The 16653-nt window shown below is 44.0% G+C and overlaps 1 protein-coding gene across 2 annotated transcripts in view; it reads left to right on the top strand.

Annotated features, from left to right (window-relative positions):
- Slc25a13 (solute carrier family 25 member 13) overlaps positions 1-16653 on the top strand; it is a 172323-nt gene that overhangs the window by 63409 nt on the left and 92261 nt on the right. For both annotated transcript variants that reach the window (XM_005363702.2, XM_026787536.1), the window contains exon 4: positions 3852-3967. In XM_005363702.2, the coding sequence (XP_005363759.1) occupies positions 3852-3967 (116 nt within the window). The remainder of the gene's footprint in view (positions 1-3851; positions 3968-16653) is intronic.

The following is a 16653-nucleotide window of genomic DNA, read 5'->3' as shown; positions in this document are numbered from 1 at the left end:
GGGCTGGTCTCACCGTCCCTCCCACCTCAGCCCTGCAGGGGGGCTGGTCTCACAGTCCCTCCCACCTCAGCCCTGCAGGGGGGCTGGTCTCACCGCCCCTTCACAGGAGACTGATCTCATGTGCACTCCATCATCTTCCTCCCGACTTCAGCAAGTTTTTTCTGTCTCATCCCTCAATATAACAGTAATCTTTCTTTGTGGATTTACTGACCTGTCTCTAGGTCTGATGTTATTGCCCATGTTTCTGCTAAAGTGTAGCTCTCTCTCTCTATTCTCTTATATTACTAAGAGCTGTCTCTTGCAAAGTTGGCTTTGTCCAGAAGACCAAAAGTTGTTATATTTGTACTTGGTAGGCTGCCATCTAGTATCTGTTCTGTGACACAGTGTCTACTTTCTCATAAACTGTAATAGTGCTTTTGTTGGCTTGTTTTTCCAGGTCAGGGTTTCTCTGTGTAACACTGGCTATCCTGGAAATCACTTTGTAGATCAGGCTGGCCTTAAATGCACAGAAATCTGCCTGCCTCTGCCTCCCAAGTGCTGGGAATAAAGGTGTGCATCATACCATACCGCCTATTATGTAACAATATATTTTTACCTAAATATGTAACAATGTATTTTACTTTCTGCCTTTTAGCATGTGTTAACTAAACAGAAATGGTGCTTTGTTCAGACAAGTTCATATGTGGTCCATTTTTTTAAAATTATTTTTTTTAAAGATTTATTTATTTTTGTGATTGTGTATGTATTAATGTTTTGCTTGCATGTATGTACACTATGTGAGTTCCTGATGCCCACGAGGTCAGAAGAGGCATCGGCTCCCCTGGGACTGAAGTTACAGGCAATTGTGAAATGCTGTGTGAGTGCTGAGAATCAACCTTGTCTTCTACAAGAGTGACAAGTCATCCTAACCACTGAGCCAGCTCGCTCACTCTATACAACCATTTTGATCCTGGCTCCTCTTTTGCTGAGCATTTTATAGTGGTTCGCCGTGTCTGGGCTGTTTCACCCGAACTTGGAGGTGCTGTAAAATCACCACTGTTATAAATGGGTCAAAAGAACAATGACTATGGAGTTCTGGAAAATCCAAATGGCATGCTAGAAAGAAGTTCTAGTCATTTAGATACATAGTCTCCCTTAGTCTGTTAGCCACATCATGACACGTGACTTGGGTGTTTGCTTCTACATTTGTTGGCTGCGTCTTACGCTTAGTTGCTGCGAACGAGCATTGACATAGAATGCCTCTCCTTACCTGCTTGGCATGCAATTCATCAGACGTGTGTGATTATTTCTAAGGGGCATCTAACACAGTGAAAGAAGCTGTGGCAGTTGGGGGTGGTTGGAAAAGGCAGCAGTGAGTTCACCAGCCAGGTTTGAACTTGATGAAACTTGTATCCTTCCTTGTAACACGGTAATATCCATTAAACCTGTAAAGTAAGGTTGAAGCAGTGTTGATACAAAAATATAGATGTTTGTGGAAACCATGCTGTAAGTGAGTATAGTACTATGTAATTATTCCCATGGCCTTCCAGTCAGATTACCTTGAAAATCCAGAATGATCTTGATGAACAATAGAACATTATGATTTCATGGTTCCTCTGTATACCTCCTACGTAGAGGTATAATGCTTGTATCTAATAGGATTACCAAATTACATACCTTTTTGGTATTAGTAATGTGCCTAAAATACCAGTCTTCACTGGCCAATTATGGTTTTGAAATGAACCTTTTATACCCATACGGAGTCTTCAGGTTTCTCGTCATTCTGAAAAAGTCAAGATGCTCTTTTTATTGAATTTTAAGTCTTGTTCAGTCCACAAACAAGAGCTTCTTTCTATACCCCACACAGTGTGGTTCTTTTAGCTAGCCTGATGCCTTTGCAGGTTGATTTAACTCCATACTCGCTGTCTCAGCACATAGCACCTTCTGCTGCCCACCAGTCTTCCCTAGTGAGCCGGACAAGCAGGGCTGCTGGTGCCTGCCCAGCAGGACAGCATGACAGAGGGGCCCAGAGCAGTGACAATGAGGGGGCCCAGGAGCAGTGACAATGTGGAAGCAGACAGAAACAGTTGCCCCGGTTCCCTGTGGTTCTTTGGGAGGGATGGGCCAGTTGGTGAGTTCCTCAAAGGCACCCTTTCTTCGAACATTCGTGGGAAGATGACCAGAAGTGAGTATCACAGCTTGTTCCCAGTCCCAGTAACTCTTCTGTAACTCCCACCCAGGTCTTAGTTTCCAATCTGGGCTTCTATATTAGTGTCCTCTGGTGCTGCAACAAAATAACAAAAGCACATGTCTTTAAAAGTTTCCGAGATTGAGTCCCGTCTGCTTCCCTTCTCATCCCCCTTTCCCTGGTCTGTCCCAGTTAGGCCTGGAGCAGAGGATGAGGCGTTCTGGGCAGGTATCCTCTTGAAGTATTTGTTCCTGAATGTTTGTGCCTTCTGCGGGACATGCTTTGGAAGGTGAATGGTAGGGAGATTCTGGATGGAGCAACCTCTTGAGTTTTTCTTTCTTTGTAGCGATTATTGTGGTCAGGTGGCACTCTGGGAAACAGCTAAGTGTACTTTGTAGCACTGTATACAAACGTGATCTCTCCTAGGAAGTTTCAGAGTGTTCTGTGAAGCGGAAGGGAACACTCCCACTTTCTTCCCTTATCCCCTTCAGAGACTTGGACTTTCCCAGTACATTAGTGGAATATTTGGACTTTTATAATAAAACTTATTGGGGAAAAGCCTTTGTTCCTAGAAAGTCTTTTTATGGACCTCTTTCCTCTTGTCAAGTCATGGCGTCCTGCAGCACAGATTTGGTCGTGTTGTGACATTCCTCAGAAACTGTCAACTCTCATTCACTCCTTTATTTTCCAAGAATCGCATGGTCCTGTTCTTGCCTTTTTTAAAACGACCTCTGGTCCTCCAGCATACTGTTCTCTTCTGTGTACGTCAGTATCCACTGCAGTTGCCATTTCATTGTACATACCCCAGCTTTGCTGGTCCCCCTTTCTGCCTCAGGTTCCTTCATGTCTTCTTGTACAGTTGTTTTACTTCTTTTTTAATGCCCAGTTCGGGCTTCAGTTTGCCCACAAAGCTTTCCTTATAATTTTTTTTTTATGAGTCAGTGTGTGCGCATGTGTGAACATGCACATACATACATGAATACAGATGCCAAAAGAGGGCATTGGATTCACTGGAGCTAGAGTTAAAGGCCATTGTGAGCCACCCACTGTGGGTGCTGGGAACTGAACTCGTCCGCTGGAAGGGAAGCAAGCTTTTTTAACTGCCGTGCTTTCGCCCAGGGAGGGTCCTCCCCTTCTAACTCTGCTCTCTTTCTATTTGTCCCTTCATTTGGATTTATCTTTTCTGTGTACTGTCCCCAGACTAGTGCTGTTTTTTGGGAACCAGAAGTCCCCTGAGTCTCACTATGGGCCCGATCTAGCTGACGTTCCCTCTGAAGCATCTCTACTTCTGTGTGGTCAGGGGCTGCCGGTAACGAATGGGTATTCAGAGTCGGCTGCGTGTGCTGTGTAAGGCTGTTTCTCTGTTGCCATCACTCTATAAAGTACCCGAGCTTTAATCCCAGAACCCCGTGTGTGAGGGAAGACTGAGGTCCCAGGTGTGGAGGAGACGGAAATCACAGTGCAGTTAGTATCTGCCCACGTGCTCCGCCCCACCCTCCCTCACTTCTGTACATGATCGCACACACTCGCTGGGTGTGTGAGCAAATGCTAAGTGCCGATCTGCTAATTTGGAATTTGCAGTTTGATAATGGCATCCGATTGTTACTTCAGTGTTTGGTTGTGTGGTTTTATTTTGTATGGTTTTATTTTCTAACTTTGTCTATTTTTTTTTTTTATGTTGCAGGTTAATATCCTTCCAAGAATTTGTAGCATTTGAATCTGTTCTGTGTGCTCCCGATGCCCTGTTTATGGTGGCTTTCCAGCTGTTTGACAAAACCGGCAAAGGAGAGGTTACTTTTGGTAAGGAACGCGGTGCTGGGAGCATTTCTTCGTTTTAGAAATGAAAGGGACCAATACACACTTTTTAAAAACATTTTTTATTTTATTGAAAATACATTTTTTTCCTCACATAAATATTCTGATTGTGGTTTCCCTTCCCTCTTCTCCTTCAATTCCCCCTACTTCCCCTCCCATTCGATCCACCCCTTTTCTGTCTCATTAACAAACAGATTTCTAAGGGATAATAATATTACATGATAAAAAAAAACAAAAAAAAAAAAAACGACACCTCAAGTTGGACCAAAAACAACAACAACAAAAAAGAGAAGAAAAGGGTCCAAGAGAAGGCACAGGAAACAGACTAACTTGTTTACAAACTCAGCAATCCCATAAAACACTAAGCTATAAGCCATAATATATCCATTAAGAACCTGGTGCAAACCTACTCAGGCCCTGTGCCTACTGCCCAGTCTCTGTGAGTTCATATGAGTTTTGCTTTTGTTGAGAGAGAGGGCCTTGTTTTCCTGGTGCCCTCCATGGCCTCTGCCTCATACACCTTTTTGTCTATGTTCCCTGAGCCCTGATGGGACGGGTTTGATGGAGACATCCTATGTAGGGCTAAGTGTTCTGTCTGGCTCTGGGTCTCTGTGCTTGCTCCCATCTGCTGCAGGAGGAAGCTTCTGATGATGGCTGAACAAGGCCTTGATCCATGAGTAGAGCAGAATGTCATGGAGTCATTTTAGCTTTCTTTTCATTGCTACTTTTTCTTTCTTTCTTTCTTTCTTTCTTTCTTTCTTTCTTTCTTTCTTTCTTCCTTCCTTCCTTCCTTCCCTCCCTCCCTCCCTCCCTCCTTTCTTTCTTTCTTTCTTTCTTTCTTTCTTTCTTTCTTTCTGAACAGTAAGTAGTATTTAATTTTGCCCCAGGTCCTTGGGCTATCTATCTATCGGTTTCATCTTGTGCAGTGTGCCTAAATCAAATCAGACATTGGTTGGTTACGCCCACAGGCTTTGTGCCACCATTGTCCTAGTATCTCTTGCAGACAGGACACCATTGCAGATCAAAGAATTTGTGGCTGGGTTGACGCACGCACATTCTCTTAAGAAGTTAGCATGCTCCTTTAAACAGTGGTCCACTGGGATCTGTAGCTCACACGTCTTCCTCTTTGAAGAGGAAGGACTCTGCTCTGACGTAGCTTTAATACTTTAGTTCCCAGGTGGGCAGCAGTGGCCAGGAGTCCTGGCACAGTCACAGGTGACAGCTAGAAAGATCTTGTATCCCCCTTTCCTCTCTGAGCTATGCTTTTCTCTGCGGGGGTGATGATTAGCCTTCCACCACCAGACGTTCCCACACACTCAGTGCTTATTGTGGTCACCTGCCATCGCAGGACAGGGTTGCTGGTGTGGAATGGTCCTGTGTACCGTGGGCTTCGACCTGGTCCTCCCCAGCTGCTGCGCTTCCCAGCGGCTGCGTTTTCAGTTTTAAAAGATGAATGCATCTTCATCAGTGTTCGCTGCAAATCCGTAGCAGATCTCCCAAGTTTAGAAGTAGAAGGCCTGGAGGTGCTGAGACTGGAGTGCTCTTTAAAGTTCTTAGCTAATGAAATTGCAGAAAGTTCTATGAGTGCCACAGACTGAGATTTCTGGGCACCTACTACCCCCTTGCCTAGATAGAAGCTTGCGGCCTGTTGATCATGTGGATTGCACTTTAGGGAAAATGGCCGATGTAACCATGTGTGTTTTCTTGTTGCTGTGACCACATAGCTAACAAAAGGCAACCTAAGCCTCACATTATCAAGAGACCCCCGACTCTCCCAGCACAGGGGAGGTGTTAGGACAGGAGAAGCAGGACGGACGTACAAGAGTCACCCATGACCTTGGACAGGATGTGTGAGGGTGGTGGGTGGGTGAGTGATTTTAGCTTTCTGAACATTATCTATAAAGCAGACACAGTGCCTCCTCTTTCCAGACCACATGAAAAACATCACCACATATGGGGCGCTATGTGAAAAGTAAAGGTCTTTATAAAAATGGTAATATTAAAGCAATAGCCTGAATAAAGCCCCTCCCCCCCATCTTAGTTACTTTTCTGTTGCTGTGATAAGGCACCATGATCAAGGTACTTTATAGAAGAAAGAGTTTAATTTGGGGCTTATGGGCTCACAGGTTAGAGTCCATGATGACATCTCAAGATCATGGTGGCAGGAACAACTGAGAATTGATATATTAATCCCCTAAGCAGGAGGTTGTGGTGGGGAACAGACAGAGACAGACTGACAGACATTCTGGAATGGCTCCAGCCTTTTGAAAACTCAAACACACGTTCTCTAACAAGACCATACTTCTAGTCCTTCTAAAATATTTGCTGCAGAGCAAATATTCATATAAATGAGCCCCTGGGGACCGCTGTCATTCAAACCATGATATTTGTCTATTTTTTTTCTTAGTCTTTGGGAAATCCTTTGACACAGTAGTGTTACCATAACCCATCTGCGGTGTGCTGAGCACTGTCCGTCTCTCGGGCCGTGTGAGATAAGACAATCCCAATTCTGGGGTGTTCACACTTTATTTATGCCATCAGCTGCCTGTGACTGGTGCAGAATGCACAGCCCCTCCACCACTACCCTTCCCATACCTAATTCACATCACCTTGTATCATCACTTAAATACGGTGACATGTTCAGTGCATGTCCTGTGTGCATTTATGATAAATCTGTTAGGAGCTCTCATACCGATCTCATTAAAATATGGCCTGGGTCGTCTGAGCCATTAACCCCAGATGATTCCAGCGAAGAGAAGTGCACAGTACTAAGGGATCCAGATAACCTTTGAACTGCAGATTAATACCAAGGGGCTAGCATTTCTCGTGGGATAGGGCTGTCATGTAGTTGTGGGTAACTGTTCAGGTAAACAGAGTCAAATGGGCGGTAGCAGCCTAAGGACTTTGGCCGATGGTGCTCTAAGAAATTAGCAGTGTGTTCTAGGAAATTCATCATAGATCTGAAGCAATAAAAAAAAAAAAACCAGGCAGCCACACAGCAGTGGGGTTGGACAAGCCAAGAGGACTTCCCTCCTTAGTTTTGTTGTCACCAGCCCGAGGTCCTCAGAGAGCCGAAGTCCAGGTGCATAGCCTGCCTGAGTGTCTACGTGAGGCTCGTTTGCAGTGCAGGGCGTGGCCATCTTGTTCACGCGCTGCCCTTAGCCCTTATAAATTCCATGTCTAGCCTGGACCTTTTGCATCTTTGGAAGTGGTGAATGGCAGGAGGCTTCATGTTGGCATCCCAGACTGGCTCTGTCCACTGTGGTGACCATAAAGGGGCCGTTGTTTCTGCACTGTACTCTGACCACTTGAAACTTTTCCCTGGACCACAGGGAAGGTTTGAGAGTGGTCTCACTCCCTGCCCACACCCCAGCCTTACATTTTATCCAGGGTGAGAGCAGGTGCACTCCTCATCTGTTGGTGGATAGGGCTTCCACAGGAGATCGGCTTCTGCAGGAGGGGTTGGGGTGCACCAGTGCTTGTCACCGGCGCCATAGGCCCACCTTCAGTAATGCCGGCCCTGCTACTCATCCAAGTCAACAGACAGTGTGACGTGTAATCAAAAGTCGTATTCCAAAAACCCTTTCCCTGTTTCTTGAGGCCTTATATTTCTTTTCTTGTCTTTTCTTTTCTTTTCTTTTCTTTTCTTTTCTTTTCTTTTCTTTTCTTTCTTTTTTTTTATCTGAAATCCTTCTCTGTGTTTGGTACAATGAAAAGACGCCAATTAGGCCAATTTTCTTCCTTTCATATCCAGCTCATTACTTTCTGTTTCCTGTGAGAATATTCACCTTTGCTATTCTTGTTCTCACTATGCTGTCTTCTTCTCTTCTTTCTTTGTCTCTTTTTTACAGCACTACAGATTTCATCCAGGCTCTCTGCACATCAGCCGGGTCCTCTCCCATTCGTTAATCCACAGCCCCAGTAGTCACTGTGCTCTCTAGTTTGATATTGCTATTTACAGGTAGCAGTTTATATGAACATGTTGGTGACAGGATGTCAGGATAAGTGAAATATTCTAGATAATAAGTTGTGATTCTATATATGTGGAGAAAAGAATGTTCTAAATGGTTTTATTTCCACTTTAGCCTATATCATGGTATTTTTTTTTCAACTTTCGTTTTTAAAGCATACTTTCCTGACATGTATTGTGTATACCAGGCATGTAAATTGTCAGTGAACATTTTAATGAAATTTATATGATGTGGCCATTGTCCATTTCAAAGATGACAGAGCCAGAGGTGGGAAGGACTTTCCCCAGTTCCAGTGGTTACAGCTTGCTTTCTTCACTATTGTTTGATCTTGCTTGATTTTAAAGTTTGTGTAAATGGGATAATACCAAAGATACTTCTTTAAGGACTTCTTTTTCAGCTCTGGGGAGGTGGTAATTAACATAGTTTTCAGAAGAACAGTACTGTTACTAGTACCTATGCCTGTGGGTCATAGCCACCTGTACCTCCAGGGCTCTGATGGCATCTTCTGGCTTATCTAAGGAAGTGCGCGTGCACGCGCGCGCGCGCGCACACACACACACACACACACAGAGATGTTCTGTGTGGAGATGGTAGCATTCTGTGTAGATACTGCAGAACAGTACGACAGCTGCTCATATATCCTTGACTGAGGGGAAGTCTTTCTTTATGGGAGAGAAGGTTAACCCGCTGCAATCAAGCAATCTATAACACACAAGCCAGGAAGACATTATACTAACCAAAGACAGCCAGTCATCAAAGGATATTTGCAGTGTGTAATTCCATTTTTTTGGAATTCCTAGGATAGGTTCGCACAGGAAGAAAGTGGAGTGATGATTGGCAGGACTGGGAGAAGACAGGAATGCGGGTTTAGTTTTTAATGGATACAGAGCCTTCCGTTCTGCAAGATGAAAAGATTTTGGGGTGGGCGGTGGTTGCACAGCAATATAACTTCACCTAATGTAACAGAACTGCATACTTGCATGAAGTTAAAATTGTAATATATATTATACTATACAATAAATTATATATAAATAGTCCTGAAATTATGGGAGGAATTAGGAGTACTGAAAATTGAAGTTTTTACAGCTAGTCATTGGAGTCGATAGGTGTGAACTCACTGGATGTGTGCCTTTGCCTTCTTAGAAGTAAGGCCTGCGGGTGCCGGGCAGTTCCCGTACAATGAAGACCAAGTGGGGCCTGGTGGTGCACTTGTGACTTTTCTCTTCATTACTGGATAGAGCCCTCTGCAGCGGAAGTGCCACAGACTCCGGCAGTCATTTCTGACTACTTAGTCAGAAGAACTGGAATCAGGATTGTGACGTGATAATCAACACTCGGTGATGATATTCACTCTAGCCAAAACATGAAAGGACTCGAATAACTAGTAGCCCTGATTAACAAAATGAAAGCTGTTCACTCAATGAAGTGTTAATTTGGTTTAAAAGAGAATCCCTGGCATACACAACATGAAGAACCCATGAGGACAAGCCAAGTGAAAAGGCCCAGTTTCAGGTAGACAGGTGCTGCAGAGCTGAAGACACAGTGATCTGCGCAGTAGTGTAGCTACTGGGGATTGGAGATGATGTAACGTTCCAAATCAAAGGGCATACATTTCTAGTAGGCATGATAAGCAAGTTGTAGAGATCTGGTATACCGTTCATGGCTCTACTTCCTGCAGATTCCATAGCCTCTCTGAACAGCACTATCCCCTGGGTGCCAAATGTTCAAATACGTGAGCCTATGCTAGACAGACCTGTTTTTATTCAAACCACCACAGCATCCTTTGCCCTATCAGAATGATTTGGAAAGATAGAGAGATATAAAGATTTGGGATGGTGGAGGCCACTTTCCCAGGAACAAAGAATGGCCATGGGCCAGATGCCAAGGATTGGGGTGTGCGTGGCATATTTGAAAAGCAGAGGGGAGAACCCCTGGGAAACAAGTGAGGCAGGAGGAGCCCATGGGGGAGAAAGCAGAGAACTAACAGGTTGAACACTGCAGAGAAGGGAGGGCGTGGATTCTGCTGGTGAACATGGGAAGCTGCTGCTGGATTTCCTATCAGAAAAGAGACAGATCTGGCTGGTGGTGAACAGGGTCATCCTGATTTTTGTATTGGGAGAGGAGTGACCGGGGATCTTATATTGGCTGGGACACAGGGCTTGAGGCAGTGGTGCGGTCAGCAAGACTGCTTAGATTCTGGGTCTGTTTTGTTACGTGTGTGTGTGTGTGTGTGTGTGTGTGTGTGTGTGTGTGTGTGTGCCCGCACCACAGAAGACTTTGGGGAGTCAGTTTTTTATTTCCACCGTGTGATTCCCAGGGCTCAAACTCACGCCGTCCAGTGACTTTACCTTCTTGATCATGTTGCTGACCAGATTCTGGGTATATTTATAAAAGACAACTTCTGGGGTTCTTCATCAGGTTGGATGTGATGTGTTAGAGAGGGCAGATGAGCAAGAGGACGAAGGAGAGGGAGCCCAGCAGAGAGTGATGGTGCAGTCAGTGTGCAGGGGGAAGACTGGCTGGGACCAAGTGGCAGGCACAGGGGTTCTGTATTTTTCATGCAGTAGTTCATGCCTATTGTTTCTAAATAAGCATGTAGGCGCTTAGACCCAGAGTGTGGGAGTTGAGGGAGGGCTTTAGCACGTCGATGGTTCAAGCCACTGACTCAAATGCTGTGAATGAGTGGAGCAGCGTTAGCTCCTGAATACACCGAGTTGTAGGGCTGGAGGCTGAGCAGTGAACTGGAGGAACACTTCCTCCCTGCATTCCGATGGGAAAGAAAGAGCACAGTGTGCTGCTTACCCCTACCTGCCAGAGGGTGGTGAGGATCGAGGCCGTTCGAGTAGGCTGCCTGAGCATGGGAAGGTGGATTTGGGCACAGGATGAGATTAAAAGGTAAAGATTTAGAAACTGAAGGGGCCTTTGAGGCAGGAGAAACCATGTAACATCAGCTACAGGATGCGGGGCAGGAGTTTATCTTATAGGAGAGGTAGTTGGGAACTGGTTCTGGTTCTTCAAAGCACTGGTTCAGGACCATGACAACGCTTGGAATTGTGTGTGTGGGTGGTGATGAGGCTGAGTAGGGCAAGGCTCAAACACATCTGTCTGTGACCTTTGTGTGTTTGAAGCGGGGAGATAGAACCTCTCATGTGTGTGTAGAACAGCTGGCTACATTGTCAGTTCCTGGCCAGAGACAGTGAGACTCTGCCACAAAACCAGAAAAAAACACAAGCCCCAGAAACCAGTCCAGTCTTGCCCTGTTATTAGAAAGTACAGCGATGTTGCCCTTTAATTTTTACTTCAAAAGATGTTGTTTAATTTGATATAACGTTTCCTGTGCATATTAATAAGGGCCATGTGGCAAAGTCACTGCTAGACAGTCAAAAGCTCAAGCTTCTAAAGGCACTGAGAAGTCCTGCAGGAGGAAGAAATCTGTTTAACGTTGCTTTAAACAAGCTGTGGGGAACAAGTTTGAACCTGGCCTTTCTGTCCTGTGTTCGTGTCACACGATGCAAAATCCATAAAACTGAGATCATTGTTAAACTAGTTTCATTCTTAATTCCAAGCTGTTTCTTTTCAGCTAGCTTATTCTCAGACGCGAGTGATACGTAGAGGGACCCTCCCTGGATTCGTGTAGAGTCTGTCCCTGAATCCCCATCGACAAACATGAAATCGGTGCGCACTGGGACAACAGGCGTGCTAGATGATAGAGGAAATACATTGCAACAGCCCGCAGGGGAGGTTGCAGGCAGGGTTGAGAGTTAGAACACCAATGATTAAAGAAGACTGGCACTTCCCCAGTGTAGGCCTAGATGGGAAACGTGAGGCGTAGTCTTGTGAGTTCAGTGTAAAAGGAAGCCGTTTGGGACTACCGTGGTTAAGACGGATTTCAGATTTGCCCTTCCACAAAGGTGATGTTCATTTTGTTGAAGGAAACATAGTGAGTGTCCTACACTAAGTAGATTTTATTTGGGGGTGAAGATTCCTACTCTCTCACCTATCGCAACGGGGCTAAGGCTCCAGGTAAGAGCAGCGTGAGTTCTGAAAGCAGATTCCTCCACACTTGATGGCGATGTGTCTGAGCTGGAGCATCCTGGCAGCTCCGATACTGTTCAGAAGCTGTTCCAGTTCATTGGGTCAAAAATCTGCTATTTACGAGAAGCTAAATACGGATTTGCACGATTGACCATAATGGCTTCAATTTTGAAAGATGGTAGTATCAGAGAGCCCTTCCAGTTGGTGGGATAATTTGAGAATCGTCCATGCTCAAATGGCTAAAATATTGTACTTTTTGCTACTTCATCACTCCATTTTAAAAATAGGGACAGTCTTAAAAAGGGCAGGCTCGTTGACAGGGTGGAAGGATGTCAATTGAAGAGTAAATCACAACATCCACGCGAATCCACGCGAAGTCATTCTTAGTTAACCACAGGCCTGGAGGTTAACCGTTCTCTGCAGGGGTATGGAGAGATTAGATTGGGGGTCCCCTACCATCCTTCTATCCATCTGTCCGTCTGTCTGTCCATCCATCTGTGCACATGTGAACGTGTTTGTGCCTGTATGTGTGCAAGATGAAAGCTGAAGAGGGTTTGTTCCTTCTTAGAAAGGTGTAGAGACAGAAAGCTGAGCTGCTAGCACTAAATCCTAAAGCTTGGAGTTGTGGGGAAATTTGACTATTTTAAACTGTACAGCTCATTTAAAAATAGTAAAATTATACCATTATTCTTTCAGTATGAGAGAGATAAAAATACAGTTTTTCTAAATTGGAAAATTCGCTGTAATTCTGCTGCTAATGACTGATTTCTTCCAACAGTTGCAAGGCAGATTTGCTCTGATAGGTTGATAAAGGAAACAAAATCAAGAGCATATTGGAAGTTCTTAGAGAAAATTACAGTTTAGGTATAGGTTGGGGGTGGATAGTTAGACATTTTAATTGAAATAAAGCAGTTTCCTACTAATATGGGCTCACTGTGGGTGTGCTTTCGCGGCACATCTGCTTGGAAGCCCTTAAGTAGGGTTAAATGTATGGTAATGCTTTTGTGAGAAAATTATTTTTGCTAGCATCCATCCGTCTAAGGAAACTAGCTCAGGAATTTTTTAAAGCAGTATAGTTATTATGCTTACATTTACGGAGTGAATGAGGATTCCTACGCTGTTTACAAATTTCGGCCGTGCTCCTCACCGGTGATGAAGGATGATGATAATCGGCACAGCGAATGATTAAAGCCAGCACGTCTGAGACTGACCACAGTCTGCTGTTGCACACTGGAGCTTGACCACAGTCTGCTGCTGCCTCTAAGCACCGTCTGAAGCAACTTCTTACTTTCCATGTGAAGGCTGCCGACCTTATTATTTGACTATAAGAAAAATACTTTTTCTAGTGGCTACATGGAAAGTCGCTCATTGGGCTCATTGCTGTTGATCGAGGTTGAGCATGTGATGGGCCATTTGTATCTGGAGCTAAATCTCTGCTGGCCCTTTGCCTTTTGGCCACATTATCCACCAACACGCACTATTGTGATTTAAGGTGTGTTATGCATCAGCATTTGTAGATACCTTGGTTTTGAATAGAGTTCTTATCTGTGAGGCTGACTCTGGGTTGTTCCTGTGACTGCACATGGTGCTTGTTAAAACTGCGGACACTCTGGCTCCAGCTTCCGTGGACTGAACCGAATGCTTGGGAGTGAGGCTGGTGAATGCATGTTAAACATGCTCTCCGAGGGAACATAGTCACACTTCAGGCGAACAATGGCTGATGTCTTTTATTCTCCCATGCCTGAGAGTTCAGTGGGGGAAAGGTGACTGGTTTCATAGAAAGCACAGCTTGTTTTCTGGCACAACAAGAGTCTTCTCTCCAGAATGTCACGTGATTTTCAGTAGGGCAGCTGTATTCCTCTCAAGGTGTAAAACCGGAAGAGTTTTAAGTTACACTTGACTGCTAACTATGATATCATAGGTGGCTTCAGTAGAACTCAGCTTCACTGTGTGTTTGTGTGTGTGTGTGTGTATGTGTTGTGTGTGTGTGTGTGTGTGTGTTTAAAGATCTCCATCAGCACTGCTTGCCACATGTGTGTTCAAACTAACAACAGACAACTCTGCAAGATCTTATAGAAAACTCATTTTATGTGAAGTACTCCATGCTTTCTGTTTTAATGACATCCATTTTCTTCCTAGACGTTCCTTGAGTGAGCTTCAGTTGTAGCCAGCATGCTCTTTCCTCTTCAGACCCTTGACTGTGATTAGTATAAAAGGCACTTGGTAGAAGGGTTTGAAAGGGCAACCATGACATCGGGTCACATGACCAAGCTAGTCTGCATCCGCTCTGTCCATTGTGCCCTTTAACTTGCCAGTTCAGATTTCTCTCTCATGTAGTTCATGAAGCCATGTCCATGGAAGCTGCGGTTAGCCCTATCAGCAGGAGAAATACTACATCTCAAAGAAACAGCACAAATTTTCATGTTCATGAAGCCATGTCCATGGAAGCTGCGGTTAGCCCTATCAGCAGGTGATATACTACTTCTTAAAGAAACAGCACAAATTTTCTTTGAGGATTAAGATTTAGACAAAGCAGGGAACCCTTCAGAGAGAAGGTGACGGTGTGCTACAGTTCTCTTGTCTCTTAAAAGGGCTCACTGTGGTGTTTAACAGAAACATCCTTTTTGTATTTATTGTATTAATAGACTTTTTAGGATCAATAGGAGAGATATTATGGTTTAGTGTTTAGAATAATATAGCTTGATGAATCTTTTTCCATCTTAATGGGAAACTCGTTTTCACTGATTTGAAGCTTCAAAAAGTGAATCTTCTACAAATTAAAGAGCATTAATTTGGTTATTCTGTATGGAAACAAAGATGTAGAAAGTTAAAATTTGCATAAGTGAAGACCTTGCTGATTTCAGATTATAGTGCGGTGGAGGTTAAGGCATAAGAGCCCATAGAATTTGTAAAAACAAATTCAGTCTAACCACTTAATGGCATCTGCTAGTAATTTGCCAATTAAATATTTCTAGTATTTGAAAGATCTTCAGAGTAAAGAGTGGGGGTTCTTAATCTTTCTTAATTTCCTACTTTAAGAAACATAATAGAAAATTACGGAGATTTCTATCACTTTTCATTCAAAATTTCAGCATCCGAGCACAAGGAAGGATGGATTTTAAATGTTGCAGGAAAACTGGTGTCTTTTGAGAGGTGTATGAGCTATGGTATTTCCAAAGCACACTGCTTGATTTAAAAAAAAAATCTGTAAATATTTAGTGCCCAAATAATATTTAGTATAATTAAGACTTTTCATTTTGGAGTTTTCCATCTTAGTGGCCACCGTACCTCCTATGCACGGAACATTGTAGTAGGCCCACTCAGCTCAAATAACTCTCCACGACAGGTATTTTATTTCACTTTAGTGACTGAGCATTGAGTCGGGCAGTTTCCCCAGTGGTAGTAATTAGTCGGAGGAGAATCTGTAGCCATCACTTATTTTTTAAAAGTGCTTTATTGAGATTTAAAACACTCCCATTTACTCTTCCTAGCTGCATGATTCTTTGGCATTAAGTACAGTCACAGATTTGCACATCCATCAACACTTGTAAATTTAGTACAATTCTTCACCGTAAGGGAACCTGTATTTGTTAGCAGTTAACCGCTTTCCCTCAGCACCCCATTGGCTCCTTGGATTTTTCTACCCTAAGGCAACCCTTAACCTACTTCCTGTCTGTATCAATTTGTTCTTAGCATTGTTTTTTAATGTTTATTTATTGTATGTCCCATTGCGTGTGCGTGTGCGTGTGCGTGTGTGTGTGTGTGTGTGTGTGTGTGTGTGTGTGTACAGGAGTCACTTCTCTCCTGCTCTGTGGGAACTGGTGGTTGAACTCAGGTCATCAGGCTTGGTGACAGGTGCCCTTACCTGCTGAGCCATCTTGCTGGGTTTCATGTAAATCAACTCATGGGTTATGGGATCTGTTAGTACAGACTTTATTTTTTTTTTTTTTAGCATAATGTTTGCAAGGTTCCCCCACACATTAGCACACTTGTCCACATATTAACATATAATTATTCCTTTTAAAATTGTTGGATTTAGCACCTGTTGTCTAGCTTGTCAGTTACTGAGTACATAGGTTGTTACTGTTTGGGGCAATGAACAATACTGCTATGAGCACTCATGTCCGTACTGTGTAGCTAGGCAGCTTCATTTCTTATGACTGCACACTTGGACATGGCATTGTTAGGTCAGACATTTACTCTGGGTGTGACCTCTTTTCCACAGTGACATTTTATATTTCCACCAGTTTTTGAGGATTCTGTTTCTTCCCATTCTTGACACCGCTTGTTTTAATCCTCTTAGTTATGGCCCCCCTGGTTAAGAGTAAGCTGTTGGTCTTCACCCTCCTAATGCTAATGACGTTAAACCATTTCATGTACTCATTTTTATGTCACTCTGAACAAATGGCTACTCAGTTCTTTCCATTTTAAGACAGTCCTTTTATCTTCTGTCCATTTTAAGGAGAATTTTCAGAGCCAGAGAGATGCCTCAGTGGTTAAGAGCACATATTGTTCTTGGACCTGACCCAAATTCGAGTCCCAGCACCAACAGGCAGCTCACAGTTGTCTGTCGCTTCAGCTCCAGGGGATGTGACCCCCTCCAGCCTCTTCACACAGGCACAGGCACACACACACACACACACACACACACACACACACACACAC

The sequence above is a fragment of the Microtus ochrogaster genome, linkage group LG10 (genome assembly GCF_000317375.1).
Source record: "Microtus ochrogaster isolate Prairie Vole_2 linkage group LG10, MicOch1.0, whole genome shotgun sequence".
NCBI classification, from domain to species: domain Eukaryota; kingdom Metazoa; phylum Chordata; class Mammalia; order Rodentia; family Cricetidae; genus Microtus; species Microtus ochrogaster.
Note: the sequence above shows the minus strand (reverse complement) of the source record. Positions and strands in the feature narration are given on the sequence as shown.